General features: G+C 39.1%; 1 protein-coding gene and 1 long non-coding RNA gene across 2 annotated transcripts; one reads left to right on the top strand and one right to left on the bottom strand.

Moving 5' to 3' along the window:
* The first annotated feature begins 8,028 nt into the window (after positions 1-8,028).
* LOC125381897 (fucolectin-1-like) lies at positions 8,029-16,202 on the top strand. Its single transcript, XM_048399251.1, has 4 exons — positions 8,029-8,179; positions 8,731-8,964; positions 12,284-12,520; positions 15,287-16,202. The coding sequence occupies exons 1-4, from the start codon at positions 8,110-8,112 to the stop codon at positions 15,571-15,573; spliced, it is 828 nt and encodes a 275-aa protein (XP_048255208.1). The 5' UTR covers positions 8,029-8,109; the 3' UTR covers positions 15,574-16,202.
* A 3,143-nt stretch (positions 16,203-19,345) lies between these two features.
* Positions 19,346-20,986, bottom strand: LOC124129045. The gene is made up of 3 exons (XR_006860341.1): positions 20,606-20,986; positions 20,241-20,381; positions 19,346-19,761 (listed from the first exon to the last, which is right to left on the bottom strand). It is a non-coding gene; the product is annotated as an uncharacterized LOC124129045 (long non-coding RNA).
* Between the last annotated feature and the right edge of the window lie 1,404 nt (positions 20,987-22,390).

The following is a 22,390-nucleotide window of genomic DNA, read 5'->3' as shown; positions in this document are numbered from 1 at the left end:
TGTCTTATGTGTTCTACCGAATGGACAGTTTATACGTAACGGTAATTTGGTTGATTGCGTGTACCCCGACTGTGTATGATTTTGCTCATGATATCAACCACTGATTCGATTACTTACAAACCGATGTTGTACCGCCAGAATATTTTTGAATGTCGCGCAAAAACAAAAACAAAACAAATATAACTGTTAAACTTTGTCCACCGTGTCATTGATTTTTAACTGGCGGCTTGAAGCTTGGACTCATTGACACGAATAGAATCATCGATTTCATGATTATTTCAGATCCCTCGACATCTCAAATCCCACTTATTGTTGTTTCTGACAATAACATTTACATCTGACGTGAGACAAAACAAAATGATTCCCACAAGTGCACTGGAAGTAACAAAAGACCTATTCTCCTTGAAATATGTTTGTGCGACGATTAGATCTATTTTCTATCTGCCAACGTGAAATTCAAAGTGTGAACAGGATCAAGTATGACGACGATAAAAATCGTTTTTTAAATAATCGAGTCTGGACCAGACAATCCAGTGATTAATATCATGAGCACCGATCCACACAATTGAGATCGATGACATGCATCAACCAAGTCAGCGAGTCTGACCACCCGATCCCGTTAGTCGCCTCTTACGACAAGCAAAGTCGCCTTTTGTGTCTTATGTGTTCTACCGAATGGACAGTTTATACGTAACGGTAATTTGGTTGATTGCGTGTACCCCGACTGTGTATGATTTTGCTCATAATATCAACCACTGATTCGATTACTTACAAACCGATGTTGTACCGCCAGAATATTTTTGAATGTCGCGCAAAAACAAAAACAAAACAAATATAACTGTTAAACTTTGTCCACCGTGTCATTGATTTTTAACTGGCGGCTTGAAGCTTGGACTCATTGACACGAATAGAATCATCGATTTCATGATTATTTCAGATCCCTCGACATCTCAAATCCCACTTATTGTTGTTTCTGACAATAACATTTACATCTGACGTGAGACAAAACAAAATGATTCCCACAAGTGCACTGGAAGTAACAAAAGACCTATTCTCCTTGAAATATGTTTGTGCGACAATTAGATCTATTTTCTATCTGCCAACGTGAAATTCAAAGTGTGAACAGGATCAAGTATGACGACGATAAAAATGTTCCTTTTTCAGGATTGACAGAAATAGCCACTGGTTTAGATTGAATTTTGAATGGGGTTTGAATTGTGTCTGGACATTTCCTTGCGTATCCGTATATCTGCTAGGAATGACAAGAAAGAGTATACAGTGCTTATAGCTTTAGCTCACGCCACCAAACAGGTTTGCCCTAATATTAGTGATAATAGCAATGGCCTACAAGTTCTTCTCTTTCATTCAGCATATAATAGCAATGGTCTACAAGTTCTTCTCTTTCATTCAGCATATAATAGCAATGGTCTACAATTTCTTCTCTTTCATTCAGCATTTAATAGCAATGGTCTACAAGTTCTTCTCTTTCATTCAGCATATAATAGCAATGGTCTACAATTTCTTCTCTTTCATTCAGCATATAATAGCAATGGTCTACAAGTTCTTCTCTTTCATTCAGCATATAATAGCAAAGGTCTACAATTTCTTCTCTTTCATTCAGCATATAATAGCAATGGTCTACAAGTTCTTCTCTTTCATTCAGCATATAATAGCAATGGTCTACAAGTTCTTCTCTTTCAGACGCTGGCGTGAAATCATCGGGAGCTTAAACACCTGCAGTATTGAATGTACGAGGATGTGGGCATGAGAACTTTTTATATCCTGGCCAGTCGTAAAAGCAATGGAGTATAAAATGTAAAAGCATTGGTAATAGCAATAAAGTCAGTGATAATAATATTCACCTAGTAGCAAAATGGTCACGCTTTCAAAATAACCCCAGCCTGGATATCAAGGGTGAAAATATGATCTTCACACAATCGCTGGTCTTGATGTAATACGAGAGGGGAAAGGCATGCTCTTGCCCACTTAGATTCTAGTGAATCTTAACAGAAACAATATAATACAGTTACAACATTGTTTAACAGTACATTACACTGTCATATAACAATATTTGTGTGCAGTTTCAGCTCTATTATATTGATCTATTGGATTCTTATGGTGAATGATGCTGTTTGCTATTATCATTTTGTAGCATAATTTTATTGTTGTTAATCTATGTGTAATCATCGCTATACAACCATGCCCTACCCTGTGTCCATCGCTTGTTTGATAAAGGTACTAGCACCCGTACCGACACGTGACATTGACATTCGGGTGTTTTAGATAAAGACTTGATCTGTTTATTAGCTAAGTTCCGCACTCTTTCGCATAGTTTGAAAATACAAAAAACTGCGTTATAGTAAAAATAATGCGAAGACAATTGTTGACCAGCTGATGCTATACTGTGACCAGTGTGATGAATTAGTTGTTGAGGACGAGTACCATTTTGTACTAGTCTGTTCATACTATAAGCAAAGTAGAAATACATTTATTCCACAATATTACCATAAACATCCTTCTCGTCAAAAAATAATTGAACTAATGTCCTCTACAACACATTCAACAATCAAAGGTCTTGCTTTGTACCTAAAGAGAAATTTGAAAAACACAAGAAACAAACAAACATAATATTTGTATGTATTATGTATTACGTCAAATATCATGGAAACATTGTAAGTCAACTGTGTGAGATCCACAAATAAATTAGATGTAAATGTATTGTACTCTGGGCTGCGAGGCCTCCAATACTGAAATAAAGAATCTTGAATCTTGAATATTCAAACAACTAAACATGAATTTGTGCCAGCAAGAACACAGAGAGATAGTATTAGCTAGTTTACACCTTCGCTCAAGTATGTTTGCTTCATAGAATAGTATTTAAAGAATAAAACTTTTGATATTATATGACCATAACTTAATTTAAAGCAGCAAAGGGGCGGTCGGGTAGCCTAGCGGTTAAAGCGATAGCTCGTCACGCCGAAGACCCGGGTTCGATTCCCTACATTGGTACAATGTGTGAAGCCCATTTCTGGTGTCCCCCGGCGTGATATTGCTGGAATATTGCTAAAAGCGGCGTCAAATCATACTCACTCACTCACTAAAAGCAACAAAACTGTTTCCATTATCTATTGTTGAACGACTGCAGAATCTTATTCACGAAATTCCACGTAGACTGAACCATGGCCTCGAACCACAAGAGGCTGTCCATGCCCACCACTATCTGATCGCCGAGCTGATGACGCTGTCTTAGGATCTGCGTTTGACTGTTTTACGATACATATGTTTAAAACTGACATTGAACATCTGTGATATTTGTTGTAAATCGTTAAAATTTGTTTCGATATAATATTGATTTAATTGTTTGCAAGTATGATCATATTTAAACCATCTTTTCAGCTTATTCAATTACTTATTAATGTGTGCATTTATGGTTGCAACAAACTGTAAAATAATCAACTGATTTACTTAAAGAATAAGTAATGTTGTTATCTAGGCAGCGACGTAATATCTGTATCATGACTCACAGCAACGTTAACGCGATATTCACACTAGAAATATATGTACACGAATATCCGTGGTATAAAATTTCTTATCGACAGCACGTGGTAACTTTGTTTTGTTGTCCTTTTGGAGTATTTCACTATGAACGAGTTACCACTTTTACTCGAATCTTTGCAATCGTTAAATTACAAATATTATAACAAAAAAGTTGTTTAACATCATTTACTGAGGGTAGCCTAGTGGTTAAAGCGTCCGCTCGTCACGCCCCCCGTAATGTTGCTGGAATATTGCTAAAAGAGGCGTAAAACTATACTCACTCACTCATATATTGGATATCTACGAATATCCGTTTTGATTTATTGTAGTTTTCTTATGTGAGATCAACATAGTCACGCATTTGGGAAATATTTGATTAAACTGACAATAACGTGCATTGCGTAATGTTGTAAAGTAGGTTTAGCATAGCGGACTAAGTTACTTTCGTCACACATAGAATTACACCTTTGACTTAGTAAATACATGGTACAATACATCTGCGACTTGTATCATTGTGGAAGTCAGGGCACTAGAGAAATTAATATATATCATGATACATCTGTGACTTGCTGTCACGATCCTGGGGCCACCGTCACACTTAATGTCCATAACGGCTTGATCTTCAGGACAGGTGTCTTATCTGTTGTACCCTATGGTAAGTTTCTGAGCTTGTGTTACAGATGACAACATCTACGTAACGGTTTGCTCGTTTGTGTTTTGTTTAACGCCGCACTCAGCAATATTTCAGGTATATGACGGCGGTTTGTAAATAATTGAAGCTGGACCAGACAATCCAGTGATTGACATCATGAGCATGGATCCACGCAATTGGGATCGATGGCATGCATCAACCAAGTCAGCGAGCCTGACCACCGGATCCCGTTAGTCGCCTCTTACGACAAGCATAGTCGCCTTTTACGGCAAGCATGGGTGGCTATAGACCTATTCTACCCCGGAACTCCACGGGTCCTACGTAACGTTGACTTAGTTGATTTCGCGTGGCCATACCCAGATGGCGTGGGGCGCTGCTCGTGATATCAACCACTAGTTTGTGAGCCCGCTTTCTTACACCTAGAATGATGTTGACTTTCGTGCAAAAACACAACAAAAACAAACCAATATAACAACAGTAACGTTTTGTCCACTGTGTCATTGATTATTATGACGTCAAGAAAGAGCGCCAGTCGGCAAGATTTAATGCTTCATTGAGTTTCCATTCTGTACTTTCATGCATCCCCTCGGGAAACGTTTGCTTCATTGTAATGTATACGTGTTTATTCAAAGCGTAAAGGCAAGGTTTCAACAAACATCTCGTATTTAAAACACGAGGATGCCTTGTGTTCAGATAAAGATAATTCCATTTCGGGACTTTTTAAATAAGTAAACTGTAACCTTGCATCACCTGGCGTAAAAATATATGAACAATAAATCCCATACAAGTATAAAACCACTGGTGCAAATGATTTTCTTGTCAAGGATAGTTCAAAAGATCTCTGTGTCTCACTGACATGAAGACGCGACTTTAGTTCCAGTCGACCATCGAATTTGGTGAAAACTTGCCACTTCAATCTTTGGCTCCCATAACTCTTAAGATATAAAGGGCAAGTAAACTGGGTCATTTTGCAGATTTTCATATTTTAGGGCATGTTTAATCACCAATGCTTGACCAAAATCTAAGTTTCTAAAACGGAAATAGCGTAAAACAGACGATAAAATGTTTGGTTAAATCGTCGCTGAAACGAAACGATCCTCCACTGGGGTTAAAACGGCTTCCCATGTCGGGCTACGCAATTTTAAAGACCAGGCCAGCGCCCAGCCTGCCCCCTTTCCGCCTCAGACTTTTTATTCGCATTACGGCTCATTATTAATGCTCATCCATAGTATGCATGCAGAGTGGCTATTTTTGCAGAATTACCAGAATTAGATACACCCTTAGATTTGCTCTTGACTGTTGTTTGAATTGCGGCTGACCGCTTCTTAACGTAACCTAATAGCGGCTTAACCGAAGATAACTTAAGTGAGTGAGTGAGTTGGGTTTAACGCCGCTTTTAACAGTATTCGAGTCATATTGCGGCGTGACAGCTTAATGTGGGAGGAAAGTCCGAAGTGATGCAGGTCTCAGACGTTTATCACTTCGGTGAAACCCACGAGCACGGGTATGGTGCTGACAAACCTAGAAACATAATTGCGGCGAACCGGGATTCGAACGCACAATTTTAAGTTTCTGGCGTGCCCAAGGGACGCAACTCTGCACAGCGAATCGCGGCGCCTTAGACGAGTGGGCCATCCGTGGCCCCTGTAGATAACGTAAGATAGATTTATATAGTAAATGTAGCTTTGGGACACGCCACGAAATAGGTTTGTTTGGAAACCGATTACGGGGCGTCTGATTTCAACACTTTCACTTGGACATTAAATATACTGTCAAAAAAAAGAAACGCAAAGCCAAGTTTCTGCGCGGTAGGAAAATACATTTATACGAGGAACCGTACAAGGTATCGAGCCAAAATGTTATGGAGAGAACACTTGTTGATTGTAGTGATCTCAGTTATCGGTACATAGGAAAAGTCGAAGGTGAAGGTCAGCTACCATCAATAACGGGTATGTCCCCCGATGGAATCGATAGCGGCCTGACATCCCCTGGCGAGTATGCGAATCACATCCTGGGGAATGAGAGCCCACTCGGCCTGCAAAGCAAAAGCCAACTGCTGCAAAGTCTCGGGTTGTGGATGACGTCGGCGTAGCCGTCTATCAAATTCATCCCACGGGTGCTCTATCGGGTTCAAATTCGGGGATCTGGAGGGCCTGGGGAGAACATTAACGTTGTTGTTGTGTAGACAGGCTCTTGTGATCCGTGCTGTATGCGGTCGAGCGTTGTCCTGCTGGAATACACCGTTGCCATTGGCTGAAAATGGGAGGACGTGTGGTGGAGAACTTGATTGATGTATCGTTGAGCCGTAAGATTGCCCTGGATATGGACCAAACCTGTCCGGCCATGATGAGAGGTAGCCGCCCACATCATAGCGCTACCAAACCTGTCCACTTCCTGCACGCAGTTGAGGCCATACCTTGTGTTGACGACACCAATGCAGTCGTTGTTGACAATGTTGTCTACTCAATATCACGCGTCGAACAGGACGTCTTGCTCGTAGACCTGCTCTTAAACGGTTTCGTACGGTCTGGTCGGCGATTCTGCGCAGTCCGGGTATTTGGGATGCGTTTGAGGTGGCTGTGGTCGTCCATTCACGTAGGAGGCGCAATTGGATGTAGCGATCTGGTGCGGGGTGGTTACTCTTGGTCGTCCCGACCTTGTCCGATCCCGTATTGACCCATACTGTTGAAACCGATCCTATAGCCTTGTGTTGGTGCTGGGCGCTACATTGAAAACTCTGGCTACAGCTGATCGGGATTTCCCTGCCTGCAAGCGGCCCATGACGTTGTTTATTTGCACTTCTGTTAATCTTGCCATGTTGTTGAACAGTCACTGTTCGATTGACGAAGATGCCAGGCAATCAAACTCCCTGCACTATAATACCGTTGATAGTGCTGCTGCACGTGCATTACGTGCAGCTCCATGGCCCATTTATTAATGCACTGTGTGCGTTTATCCGAATCGTACGTGTTTCCCGACTAATGGTTTGCATGTCCTTGTTGTGATGCTTTTGATCCGGAAAATTTGTCACTGACACTTTAACACATTAAACCTCTTCATTTTGCACCTCCTGGTCCGCTAAGTTTGCTTTTATGGCCCAAAATATCCGTATTGCGTTTCGTTTTGAAGAGTACACTTTTTCTCGAAAATTGACTTCATGTATTTAGGAAAGTTGATATTCGCAACAAAATCGAAAATAATAATTATTTCCTTTACTTGCCCTTTATCTTCTGGCCTTCTCATAACGATATTAGTCGCCATGACTGAAATAATGCCGATGCGACGTTAAAATGTTCATTCACTCCCATAACGATATTAGCAGATGGTATGTTACAGAAGATTACAATATAATCATGGATTTGGGATGTAATATTTTCTGATCTCCCTTGCATACTATTGATGTCAATAACATGGCAACTAAACAACTTTCCTGCAACGGCATGTGTAAACCATTTTTAGTCCCAGTTTTAGTCTAGTGTACTTGGCCCTCCATTTCAGACATTGCCTGACAAACACATGACGACGTAAACAATTCTGCCACAGCTTCACATTAAAGATTAACTCCATCGACGTCTATTTCTCGGAGTGCTCAGAGTTAATCAGATCACTAAACGTCCATCCTATTGGTTGTCCAATCTTTTGAAAAGTATAGTGACATGGTAGACAAAACCTTTATCCCTGGGGCAATAAATAAATATTCAAAAGTTTGTACAGAACCTATTGAGCCAACCAAACACGAATACTAGTATTGATCTTGTCCTTTATTTATTTACATGTCTATACGGAACATTGACCAACACAGAACGTTTGAATATGGCAAATGACACACCATAAATAAGACTGCGTTTCTTGGAAGCAAGTCAAAACAAAAAGCACTATCCTTATCCGTCTGTGTGGGGTGACAATCGGCGCAGGGAAGGATGCATGTTTCAGCGCTGTTTTACAGTCAAATGCTGGTGGTCATCATTCGCTACTTTTCTTCTGTCTGTGGTAAGTCCCGTAATTACTGTTGGGCGTGCAATAATCGTTAATCTGTAAAGAACGTGTTTGTTGCACTGCTTAAACACATGTTTCCTAAATGCCTCTCAAAAAAGTTACTTGTTTCCTATGCTGAAACGATCAAAGACATATGAGCATTTGGGCTCCAACAGTTTGTAGGCCCATCCGTCAGGCCAAAATCCTTCATACATACCTCTGTGTGAGAAGATCTGACAACCCCTCAGAATATAATCGTAAGTGGAAATCAACATCCATCTGTACTTTTGAGCATAATAAAGATATCAGACATCAGCACATGGTTAAACTAAGATATGAAATTCGACGAAAACTCTGTATAATCTACTACGTCACAACCTTATACATGCTTGAGGGTGTGTGCTTGTTTTTATATCAGTGCACTCCAGTGGGGTCATCAATGAGGCTATTAGAGAAGATGTAATTATTAATATTATTAATACTAATGTGGGTAGGAATTACTGGTCTAAAGTCTCGGACATTCAGTGTTGGAAGTACTGGTCTGAAATTTCTTCTCTTTCTCTCAGCATATTGCTTTGACAACGTTGCCAGTGGAAAACCTACTGTCCAGAGTGCTATTGGGAATTCAGCTGTTCCGGGGCGAGCCGTGGACGGAAATGGAGAACTTATCTTCGAAGGTTTATCATGTACGTACAGCCCCGCAACCAGTAGTCATCCACTGCCGTGGTGGCGGGTGGATCTGCAGAAGGTCGTTACCGTTGAGGCGGTCACCATCGTGAACAGAGGATTCAGCGAATTTGGTGAGTATTCATCATTCACATTGAATAACATCACGATATATTTCGTATGATTATGAACCGACGATTATGAACGAAACTATACCATAGTGTTAAATCACTCTTGATAAAAACCGTTTTTTGGGTTAAAATATATTTTGTTTTCACTACTCTGCAGTGCCGAAAAATATTTGCTATTCAGGATTTGAAAGATTGTGTCATTTGCGTTTCGGACACATCCGGAAATAAAGTTTGGATTTATTTTCGGAGAATTGTGAAATGTTGTATACATATACTGAACAACAAAAGTTCCTGTGAAATTGAATAAGATTTTAATGCAAAGTTATGTTTTTTACCAAATCTGAAACAATTTCGGTTTGCAACAGATAAAAGACTCCTGTAAGTGTTCAAATGGTTTAATTTGCCATACTGACTTCAGAAAATGCGAGATTTCATTAAAAAAACATGAACATACCGAAATGCCAATTTACAAAGCAATAGCGTGTGAATCAACCTCTGGTTGCGATGCAAGCAACACATCTTCGTCTCATGGAATGGACCAGGCGTCACACAAAGTCCTGTGAGATATCAGTCCATATCTGCTGGAGCATGTTTCGAAGTTCCTGTGGTGTCTGTGGAACACGTGGTTGACGTCGAAGACGCCGATCCATCTCATCCCACATGTGCTCGATTGGTGAGAGATCAGGGGAGCGAGCTGGCCAGGGTATGACATTCACTATGTTTTGTTGAAGGGAATCCTGAACAAGTCGAGCAATATGAGGCCGGGCGTTGTCATGTTGAAAGGTGATGCCTGGGCCATGACGACGCAAAATCGGTAGAACAACAGGGCCGATGTTCTCGTCGCGGTAGCGTTGTCCATTGAGATTTCCCTCTACCACTATCAAACGGGTTCTCTGTCTTGCTGCAATCCCACCCCATACCATAACGCTGCCGCCCCCGAACCGATCTTCTTCCATGACACAATGATTGACGTAACGTTCACCTTGACGTCCGTACACTCGAATCCGTCCATCGCTGTCAGTGAATAGAACTTGTCCCCACTGCATGGCCGTCCAATGGTGTTTCTGTGGACGTTAAATTGTCTTGCAACATCACGTTGATTCGATCCTGCTTTAAACATACCAATGGCTCGCAGAGGCTCATTTTCGGACAGGCGTGGCATTTCGTAATGTTGAATAATTGCGTAGTTTTGTTGTTTTTCAGACTGGTTTTTGTCAGCGCGATGCTAAACAATGCATATGGAATCCCGTTAACGCACATGTTTTTATGGGTAGTGAAATGCATGGGGCTTGCATAAAAGTCAACTTTTGCATGAAATGAATGCTTTTCTGTAGCAGTTGCGTTTTTGTGACTTGATTCCATACATGTAATACAACATTGAAAACCAAACTTTACTTGTTTGAAAAATACACTTAAATATTGGTGTCACAGGAACTTTTGTTGTTGAGTATATTATGCAAGTGCTAGGATTTCGTCGTTTGCTACCCAGGCCTATCAGAAAGATTTGCGGTTCCGATTACCCGACCGACCCTATATATATTATATAATTAACTTGACTGACATTTGCTCCGCCGTCTTCTCATTCGCCAGTTTCCTCGTTTGCAATGAAACTCTTATGACCGTACTTTCCGTCTGTGTCATTGAACATGTTGCGGTGCGAGGATTCGGTTATGCTAAATTAATATACTGTGTGCAGTGTATCGAGTTCAGTGCATCGAACTTCTGACATGCGTTGACTGTTATGCTTTACTTGACAAACATTACCGTCTTCTCACAGCACAATCCGATCGTTCCAATGAAAGCTGTGAGTGAAAACAATGATGACAGTAGCTTTGGAACTAATAATAGTGATGACCAACGCGATTCAGAGCTGATGGACCGCAATGAACACAAGAGTGAGTGAGTGAGTTGGGTTTAACGCCGCTTTTAACACTATTCCAGTTATATCGCGGCGTGTCAGCTTAATGCGTGAGGAAAGCTCGAAGTGATGCAGGTCTCAGACGTTTACCAGTTCGGTGAAACGCATGAGGACGGGTGTAGTGCTGATAATCCTAGATACATAATCGGGGCGAACCGGGATTCGAACCCACAAACATAGGTTTTTGGCGTGGCCAAGGGACGAAATTCTGCACAGCAAATCGCGGCGCCTTAGACGACTGGGCCACCCGTGCCTCCACGAACACAATCGAAATTATATCAAAATCGGTTTTCTGTGGAAAGAAAATTAAAAAAGGAATGGCTAATTAGTCATAATTGTCAATTTGTCAAAAATGAAAGCCATCTGAAATCAATATCTGAAATCCTGGATTTCTTCATTGATAAAATCTACGTAAACTTTGGGGAGAAGACATTTAGGCAAGAAATAGGAATTGCGTTCCCCTCCTTCCTGATCTGTTTTCTTATGCATTCGAATCAGAACTTCTGCTCGGATTGGCAAGTCAAAACAAGATAACTTGGCGAAGAAGTTTAACTTAAGCTTCAAGCGTATCAATGATCTGATATCGGTAAAAAAAATCATCAAATAGGCAATTCCCTTCCAATGATTGATCCTCCTGAACTAGAAATAAAGAAGATTGAGAACGCTTCAGCTGTTTCATATTTAGATATATGCATAAAGATTCAAAGTGACAAAACACTTTCCACAAGACTATATGGCAATAGGGATGACTTCAAGTTTCCAATGAAAAATTTGACTTGCCTTTGTATGTGTTTGTGACGGGTGTCACCGATGGGGCAGGGTATGTTCACCTCTTCGCGAACACCTGGTATCATCACTATTTCATAGTGATTTAAAAACATGATATAGTCGGAATCGTGTGCTGTGCAAGTTACTGTTTTGCTAACGAAAGAACCTCTAAAAATGTAATCACATTTTATCCTACAAAGATAAAGTACAGTGCGACAAAACGTTTTATTTGACAGCTTTGTGTAAAGTGTTTATGTGGTTATGTATAACGTGACACATTTTAAACGAAAATGTGCTTGTTTTATGTAGCGAAAATATATCTTCAAAAAAATGGCGGAGCGGTTTACATATGTATAAAGCAGGGGGCATAACTCTTAACTGTAAGCCATTGTAACTCCGTATTCGTCATGTCCGCGAAAGTGTTCTGTGGCCAGTTGAAACCAGATGCTTTTTCCCAATTTATAAGAAACGTTCACACAGGTACCACACAAAAGTAACAGTATATATATTACCACTAATATTCATTCATAGAAAAGTCTCAAGCTTTATCAATATCCCCCCCCCCCCCCCCCCCTCACCTCCACTCCCCTGTCCGGTGAAAACTTACAGCATTCTTACACAATATTTTGGTTTCAGACTGGCGTCTTCACAACTTTGACATAGAAGTATTCTCAGTTGATCCAGTTGAAAACCCTGAAGCAAACGGTCAGATGTGTTATTCCTTCTTTGGGGAATTTGGGAGTGCAGTTACAGTAACTCTTAGATGCATGTATCCCGTTGAGGGGCGCTATGTCCGGATAAAGAAGAGGCAACATCTGAATAGTGAGGACAGGCTAACTCTGTGTGAAGTGGCAGTCCACCCAAAGATATATGGTCAGCAAAACAATATTCTGAATGTTTTCTAGGTGAACCTTGTTAATTATTCAGATTAACTATTATTCGGATAACGAATCATTAACAGTAATTGTCATCTCGCTGTATATATCAGCCCAACACACCATAGGTGGTTTAACCGAAGGAACATGTTCCTATTGATTGATTTGTATTGCATTTTAAAGATCTCATACACGATTAATTTTGTCTTTGTAAACCTTATAATCAAGGTTAATCATATTGAAATGAGATATTTTGTCTTAAATTGGAATGCAACTATTAGATTAGATAATATATGTTACTAATATAGAAGACACTGCACAGCCGATAAGTGTGGATAGTAAAGTAAGCATTACATAGGTGTGGATTTTATTTATTCTTTTCCGATAGTCACAGGGGAAATAAAAAATCGAGATCATTAAATAAAATCAGAGTGGAACACACACTCATATCAAAACGTCTTCTCTCTTTTTTCTTTTCTTTTTTCATTTTCTTCAAACAATTTTTATTCAATTTCAAAAGTATCCAGAGAGTATATTAAGGACGATATGACATAACGGCTTATGATATTAAATAATGGTGGAGGCATTATTCTTTAACAGTGGATATGTGTGTAGAAGTAAGACTTAGTGTATAACTAAATATAAGCATTGAATTGGTAAGTTTTGAATTTGTCTGTTACTCTGTAAATATCTTTTCGGGCTAGAGATGTTCTATGCTTCAATAAAATGCTTCAAGTTCTATCATTCTAAATCCCCCAAATCATTTTTTCTAATAATGTTAATTCTTTTAATTTTTTCTCTTTTGTCAGTATATAGAAACTTGCAAATACTTATAATTGAGTTGAATTGGTCTAAGAAATCTGTCTAATTGCCTGTGTGCCACTAAAGATTGATCTCCGTACACAACTTAAAATTACTTCCTGACATTGCACCTATCCAGATAGCTATTTTGTCTACATATATTTCCAAACCAGATATTTCGTAGAAATTACTCAATGTCTTAATAAATACGTACAGACTGTCTCCATCCAAAAACTGTTGAGTGTCAACCGTATATTGCCCGAGTTTTTGTGTTCAACATCAATAAGTGTAATTCCTTTAATGTGGGTATTTTCTCTAGTCATGCATCCTGGTATTTCAGCAACTAAAATAAATAGATACAGTGATGCTGGGTCTCCATGCAGGCATACCCATTCTAATGTAAGGAATGTTGAGAGATGTCCATTTTGTATAACACATGATGTTGTGTTGTTTATTAAAATATTTATCCATTTGATCATATTGTGCCCAAAGCCAAATTTTTCTAATACTTTTTTTTATTTTTAAATGTCAAATGCTTTATTCAAAGTCGATTAACAAAAGAAGTTGAGGTTTGTTTACCTTTCTAGTTTCATACAATATTTCATAGAGTTATCTTATATTTTGACTAATACCTCTTCCTCGGATAAACCCGGTTTGGTTTTCTTGTACAAGTATATCTAATGTTGTTTTAAATCTATTTGCAATGCATGTACTTAATATTTTGTGTAATGAATTTGGGTTAGGATATTGGGCGCCAATTTTTATGTAATATTCTGGCTTTATTGGGTTTAAGGATGCATGTAATAATACCCCTATTCATTGTTGAAGTTAATTTTCTGTTTCAAAAAACTTCTGTAATATATCTAAGAACCCCTTTGCTTCAATCCTCCGAAAAAAGGTTGACGAATTCTGTTTGGAGCCGATCTATACCTGGGCTTTTATTGTTTTTTTCATTGATCTTACAGTTTTAGAAATTTCTTCCATAGTTATGTATTTTTTCTAAGTTATGAACCTGTTGTGGACGTTGGTTAGGAGTTAGTATGTTATGTAAATCATCGGTATTTTCGGAGACGAGTGCATCTGATGTTTCATACAACTTACAATAAAACTCTTCTCATTCGTTAAGGATGGTTTCACAATCAGATATTTCATCTCCTTTATCATTAACAATGTTGTTTATAAGCTAACTGGTAAAATTCCTGGTTGGAATTGGTTGGTTTTTCCCCATCCTCATACCAGCTAATACTGTTTCTTACTAAAATTTCCCTAACTTCTATTTCATGAATTTGTTCTAGCTGCATCTTGATGTTGATAATTCTGAAAGCAAAGATTCGTTAATCTTTTGAAAGTCATTGCTAATTGTTTCTTCCAAAATCAGACATCTTATTTGATAATTGCTCAGTCTTTTTTTTGTCCGTCTTTTTTAAGGAAAAAACCAAATGAAACGGTTTTACCTCGAAGTTTCAACAGAAGGTTTTATGGAAAAGAGCATCAGATTTTTAATTTGACATTATCATCAAAATGAATTGCTTCATCAGTTTTGTACTCCGGGGTTATATATTCTTGTATTGTGTCTTCAAATGTACTTTTTAATTCATTGTTTCCTAAAAGGGGAGTTTGAAACTTCAAATGGCCGTGTCCCCTTCTTACTTAGGGAATTTGAAAATGTCAACAATATTGGTGAGTGGTCTGATTTATAACAATGTACAATAGCAGTATGTAATAATATCTGATGCAACCCATGAAACTGAGTTGCACAAAGGGGCGATGGAGTATCCTAGTGGTTATAGTGCTTAAGGCCCGTCTTACATGAGTACAATGTGAGGAGCCCATTTCTGGTGTCTTCCGTCGTGATATTGCTGGAATATTGCCAAAAGCGGTGTTAAATCTTCCTCACTTACTTACTGACTCCGTTGCATATATGAAAGGATGAATTATTTCTTTATTTCTTTGACACTTTCAGAAAATAACTGCAGTTTCAGTCAGAGGTCCCCGTCCACCTTTGTGCCATACACAGAGATGTATCACACGACCAGAGCCAGGTATGAAATCATCGGGAGCTTAAAGACCTGCATGATTGAATGTACGATGATGTGGGCATGTGATGGCTTTAACTTTAATATCCTGGACAGCAGCAACGGCAATGGAACATGTGAGTTTGTGTCTGTGTCACTGGCTAAACTTTACGGCAAACCGGGATGGACATTTTACAAGGCCTTGTGTTCCGAAACTCCAGCTCAACACGTGTAGGAATTGATGTATTGGTACTTCTGTTCAACTCTGGCATAACATGTGCATGTGGCAAGGTGGTTAATCAATGCTGTTGAGATATATCAGTGACAAAACAAACAGATTGAGCACATGCAGATCCGGACCAACAACAGAAACCTAGGATGTGGATATTGCAATGTGTTTCAACAAATTTACTGTTTGTTTGTTTGTTGTTTAACGCCTCACACAGATATTGTCTTCTTATGTGACGAGGTAAAGTAAATAATTGAATCTGAAACCCAAATCCAGTAATTGACACTCGGAACATTGATTGCGATACGATGACATGCAATCAACCGAGCCAGACCACCCACGTTAGTAGCCACCTACGACCGGCATATGGGGCTTGCTGTGGGCTTATTTTTTTACCAGGAATCCCAACGTGTGTTGACCTAATCACAGAACATTTTAACAAGAGGCGTTCTGTAGCAGAGAAGACGGAAGATGTGATTAGCTAGAAAACTACAAATGCATTCAATTATTTGTCTTCACGTGGTACATTTTGAGTCATACACAATCATCGAAGTATTCACTGTCGGCCACATGAACAAAGAATGAGAAGACGTCCAAGCATAGGTTGCTGGAGACCGACGTTCTTATCTGGATTCCCGACTGACAGGAATAGTGATTCATGATTCACACTGACTTTATGCCAGGTCGGAAAGGAGTATGGAATGAAGCCAGTGTGAATTATAAATATCTACCATAACTGACTGCAGCTGATTAGGTGTGTAATGTTTGGGAAACAACAAAACTCATGTAAATGTTATAATGAAATCTGAGTGTCGAATACTTTACAGTCGTATTTGTGTAAATTCAATGAATATGTTTTTCTCCCCTCAAATTTACAACAAAACGAAAAAAAGCATTTTATCAAATTGTTACGTGTCGACTTCCAAATTGAAACAATAAGTTAACTAACTTAAAGTTATGGTCATTTCTGAGTGTCGAATATATTTAAATATTTGTATTAATTCAGTGAACATGTTTTTCTTAACATTTTATAACTGAATGAAAAACTGCATTTTCTCATATCCTAATATTGTTTCAGCCTCATTGACTTATTGGAGGCATGTCGGTAATGATACTGTTTGCCATCATCCTTTGTCACCGTGTTTTGTTGTTGTTTATCAATGTGTAATATTGCCGCATAACATTGCCTTCCCAGTTATGCATCTCTTGCTTGATTAAAGTACTAGCACCTTTACCGAAACCTGGCATTGAAATAATAAAGAGATTGAAATCTATAAAGAAAAGCGACCAAACCCTTTCCATATTCATAAGAAATATGATTGTACGATTCCAAGAATACATTGAGTATGTGTTTATGAATCACTATCAAATAGAGATGATGGCAGGTGTTCGCGAAACGGTGAGCATATCCTGCCCCACCGGTGGCACCCGTCACAAACACATGCAAAGTCAAGTCAAAGTGTTCATCTGAAAAACATGGGATCATACAAGTTAAAATAGGGACATCCTTTTGGACTGATGCGTTAAGTTTTATAAATTTATTCTGCATATGTCTACAATAAAACTTTTTGAAAGCTTTACTGAGGCCTTGTATGACGAATCCTTGATCAAGCAACTTCTGAGTCGTATGATTCTCTTTTAAATCTTGGTAGAGGGAGCATGCTCGATTGTGAAATGTAAACACCATGGGCTGGAGCTGCATGAATATGGCTTGGCATAAATTGAGAGTTGACTATTGGAAAGTTGAAGTAATTCATTTTGTAATACAGTCCTGTGTAGAGCGAATCTTTATGCATAGATATAAATACGAAACAGATTAATCTCATTTCTTGGTGTTAAAATGAGTAAATAAGTGGGAGGGAGTTGGTTATATAATGGTTTTTAAACGATATCATATTGTTGATATGCCTGACGCTTTAATTAAACGTCTTGGACAAATTACCTTGTTTCAAGCTGAAATTCCGATTCAGATGCATTAAGAAAAAGGTTCAGCAAGAAAGAAAGCATAACTGGTGCCCATTGTGATGCCTACTTCTTGCCTAAACTTCTTTCCCCAAAATTTTACAAAGATGTTATCAACGAGGAAGTTCAGCATTTCACTTATAAGTGAACATCAGGTGGCATTTGCTTTCATTTTTTACAAATCTATAAGTCAGTCAACTCTGTCTTCACTGATATTACAGCTTCTACAATGCACCTACGTTCAAAAGATATCTGTACGTAAGGCCCAGTTTGAAACCAACTAACAACCAACAAGCGGTATTCAATCAACAATTGTATTATAAAATTAACTAGTTTTACAAATCTGTACCAAATACTGCACAGCAATTACAATGGCAGTACACAACAGAGTGGTAGTACACTATTCAATGCCAGTATAATAATATCATGGCAGTGGTCAGTATGAGTAATTGAAGAAAAACGATAATGCACTTTGGTGGTTATACGGAATGCATTGTATCGTGAGCATAACTTAATTAAAAGAAACAAGAACTTTCCAATACTCTACTCTATATGGCCGAGTTGATTTTGTAGTTATTTATAAATATTTCCGTAAAGAATTTTAATTGTCTTGTTTCGGTTTCAGCACGTTCTGTTTCAAACTATATTACTTGAGAAGTATAAAAAAACAATTTAATTTAGATTAACTCCAGCACTTATATAACTACGTATACTAACTTAACAAAAGCAACTTTCACCCTGATGACCTATACACTCACCATAAGCACCAATGTTCTGTTTTGCATGCCTTTACTTGCTTCTAATAATGTATGTAAACCTTTCTCCTGTTTTAGCGGAGTTTGCTAAAGTAGGCGGTCAGATACATGCGTTGGTCTTCAGCAACCCATGCTTGCCGTAAAAGGCGACTATGCTTGTCGTAAGAGGCGACTAACGGGATCAGGTGGTCAGGCTCGCTGACTTGGTTGATGCATGTCATCGATCCCAATTGCGTGGATCGATGCTCATGTTTCAAATCACTGGATTGTCTGGTCCAGACTCGTTAATTTACAGACCGCCGTCATATAGCTGGAATATTGCTGAGTGCGAAATCCTTGTTTTGGAACAACCTAGGTTTTTAGTGCACAAAGTCCCCATGGTAAACACATGGCTGGTAAAGACATGTCTGACCTTGTGGGAAGTGCTTCAGAAAGTGGAGGTGGCGTTCATTGGGTGAAAACCAAAGCACTGTTGGAATCGCGGAGTCACAGTCTCAACCTTCAGCGAGTCCTTCCACAGCGAAACACCTATCTCACCTTCCAGTAATTATAATACCACTTCAACATATCCTTGATGATGAATATGCGGACGGTCAGTACTTTTAGACTGTGTCGAAGTACACCTTTTTGTAACTGGCATGCCCCAAACAGAGCAAAATGGGTTGTTTTTAGTTGTACCAGACAGAAAGTCTGCAAAGAGTCTGTTCCTGCTGGGAGTGACTATGTTTTTTATGCCGCTTTTAGCAGTATTCCATGGGGCACACGGGAAAATGGGCTTCACACCATGTACCCTATTATAGTCTTTGAACCTAAAATGAAAGCATATTTCATTATCAACTACTTATTTGTATTTTGGTCGCAGCAGTATTTGCAGGAAGTAGCTAACCTGTGTCTTAGTAATACAGGAAAATATTTTTCAACAAATATGTATGAATGTCAACATGTACCTAAGCACCAAGGTACTTTTATTTCATTACTTACTAAATGAATAAATATTAATGTCTTAGAGTTTCAACAGGATGTCAATTTATTCTATTGTCCTCATATAATACCTGGTAGAAAGTTGGCTCGCCAATAATTCCAAGGTTTAGGAATCTTCATGTAGGAGTTGCCACTGAAGAGGATACTGGTCGACAGCTGGAGATTTCCACAAAACATCCTCTTTGGTTGTGAGGCCCAGGATCCACACGAGTAACCAGAAGTGCAATCCCATCGTACAACCAAGGCAGTGCCATACATCTTGTCTGTGAACATGAGCGGACTAACACAGTATGGTCTTGTACAAGTGTCACCGGCTTTCAGTTTCACCAACTCCATGATCGGACTCGGGTAACCAATAAACTTCGGTGTGGAGATGAGTTCAAGCAGTGGCTCAGAAGTGTCGGGGAAGTCATCATCATCTGTGGCAAATTCGGGCAAGTTTAGAAGATCTTCCTCTAATGCCGAGATGTTGTCAATGTCCTCTCCAAAAGTAGCCCTGATAACACATGAAATTCTCACGTACAATCACTTACAAGTGCACATGCACATTATTTCATAAGTATATCCTATTTCCGGTCAATTAACAATATTTTAATCTGTACAATTCATTGTTATTGTATATGGGCCACACAGGCAAGAATATCACAAGAAAGCAGTCAGGTACATAAGACTGCATACAGAAGCATGTATCCTTGCGACCAATATAAGCTGTAAGCAAGCCAGCAATACACAATGGGCAGGTTTGCTGACAATGCAACAATTTGATTTCGAAACAAAGTGTCACTATATACCTTTCAACCTAAATTAGGAAGCTTGGAGAAAATATACAAACTATTTTTAAAAACATACCTATTTTGCTTTTGTACCATTTGAGAAATAATATTACTAAATAATTTAATAAATAATCATACTTCTATCATTCATTCCCACGCAAAAATATAATTTTGAAACGTACATGAACAAACGTTTACATACCAAAACGAGATGGACTTGGAGTGTCAACGTGACCACAAACAGGAGTACTAAAAGAAAGTCCAGGCGTACAAGGAAGTGGCGGTGTTCCCGATGCTGATATCGCCAGTCACTTCATGATCAGCTGTATCCATTGCCTGGGAACTAAAACATGTGACAATGTTTAAAAACCGACTATAAACAAACACTTCGTATCTCCCATTCAGGTAATTTGGAGGGCGGGTTTCGGGAAGCTACTTTGTTTACAGAGTATAATCATAACATTACTAAACTATGAAAAAGCAGCGTAAATAGGCACAAAAATAGCAATTTCTAAACTTTGTGTTGACTTATCGTTTGATAATGTAGAGTGATTAGGAAATACTTACTTGCTGCAGGCGCAGAATTGATCATGAACATCGAGCAGATGTTTGATGAATTCGCTGTTGCCTGATCCAGTGCTTTCTCGCATGTCGTTCCATCGATCGTGGTGCAGTCCTAAACAGATTCTAGTGACGTTCCTCTTTCTACCCTCTTCCAATCTTCTCCTTTTTTGCCGATTCTGTCGTTCGCATTCGCCCCATAGCCAGCGCGAAAGTAAGTCCAGGTGCTTGGTGGCGCTGCTCAATTAGCTGATTGTGCGCTTTACGGGTGGCACAGCACAGGTCGCGAACTAGTCGAGATTTCTGCGATTTCATCCGGGTACCACAAAAAAAAACAATAACAAAGGCAACAACCTGTCCCGGGGAATTGCGTTGGATCAGTGCCCCTTTAACATATGCGTTCTATTTATAGAAATACTTCCGGGTTTAGAGTTACCTCCCTTACATCATCATGTTTACGATGTAATCGTGGGTTGACGTAAAGGCATGGGATATGTTAGATCAATAAAATGAAGGTAAATAAGATATGGCCTTAAAAATGCACCCGGGAACACGGGTGGACCCGTCTTCGCAATTAGCTGTGTAGATATTCATCTATAACAGTGATCATTTTTTGGATAAAGTACATTGCACTGTAACAGAAGCATGTACCAATCCCTCATCTGCTGCCATTCCTAAATACGAGACACTTGCCACTTGCATGAGCGAGAACAAAAGAGGAAAAGACTCGGTTTCAGTTATTTATTTCAACAAATGGAGGTTGAACAAGCAGTGGAAATCGAAGTTCGTCAGAGCCTGAATGAATGGGAGGTTATTGCATTTGTTTTGTTAGAATTTATTATAACTTACCGCACCAACTCTCGGCATGAATAAGAACAAAGGCAATAAATGTCACTGGCGTCAAAATGGGCTGTGTTGAAGTCGAACAAACAGTGGATGTACAAGTGCTCCAGAATCTGAAGGAACAGGAGAATTCATCACAACTTACGACAGCAGTCATTACATTTCACCCCAGTTTATTACTTTTTACATCTTATGTACCATATCTACATTGGTTGTTTTGTTATTACTCAGCAATATTCAAGCGATATGACGGCGGTCTGTAAATAATCGAGCGTGGACCAGACAATCCAGTGATTGACATGAGCATCGATCCAAGCAATTGGGATCGATGACATGCTTCAACCAAGTAAGCGAGCGTTGCAACCCGATCCCGTTAGTCGTCTCATTCGACAAGCATAGTCGCCTTTTACGACAAGCATAGTCGCCTTTTACGGCAAGCACGGGTTGCTGAAGACCTATTCTACCCAAGATCTTCACGGATCCCATATCTACATACAGGAATGAGAGCAGCAGAGGATAGTTTCATTATGACTAGCCAAATAAAGAAACTATTTTAATCAGTCTGTATTGTCAAACCATACTGGTATTTATTATCCAAAACTGGTTCCCACAAAAAATATAACTTGTGTGAGATCAAAAAACATCTCCGATAAGTATATTACTTTTCTGGTTACCCATTAGTCGAAAGACGTACGCGTTAATTGGCTTGATTGTCCAAGTTTTACTTAACGACATGTTCATTCTTTTCGTTCAATGATAATGACAGTCAAAATACCGAACTCTTCGGTAAGTGACGACATGATTCAGTACAATTAATTGTCATTCCCAGTGAATGCAGATCAATACGCAAACCAAGACGGACAACTTTCATCGCAATGAAATGAGAGCGAATTACCATCCAAGTTGTGATAATTACCTTACAACTTACTCACTTGCACAAAAGGAAAT

The sequence above is a fragment of the Haliotis rufescens genome, unplaced genomic scaffold, assembly GCF_023055435.1.
Source record: "Haliotis rufescens isolate VD_foot unplaced genomic scaffold, xgHalRufe1.0.p SCAF_2, whole genome shotgun sequence".
Lineage (NCBI taxonomy): Eukaryota > Metazoa > Mollusca > Gastropoda > Lepetellida > Haliotidae > Haliotis > Haliotis rufescens.
This window is presented reverse-complemented; position numbering and strand designations above follow the sequence as displayed.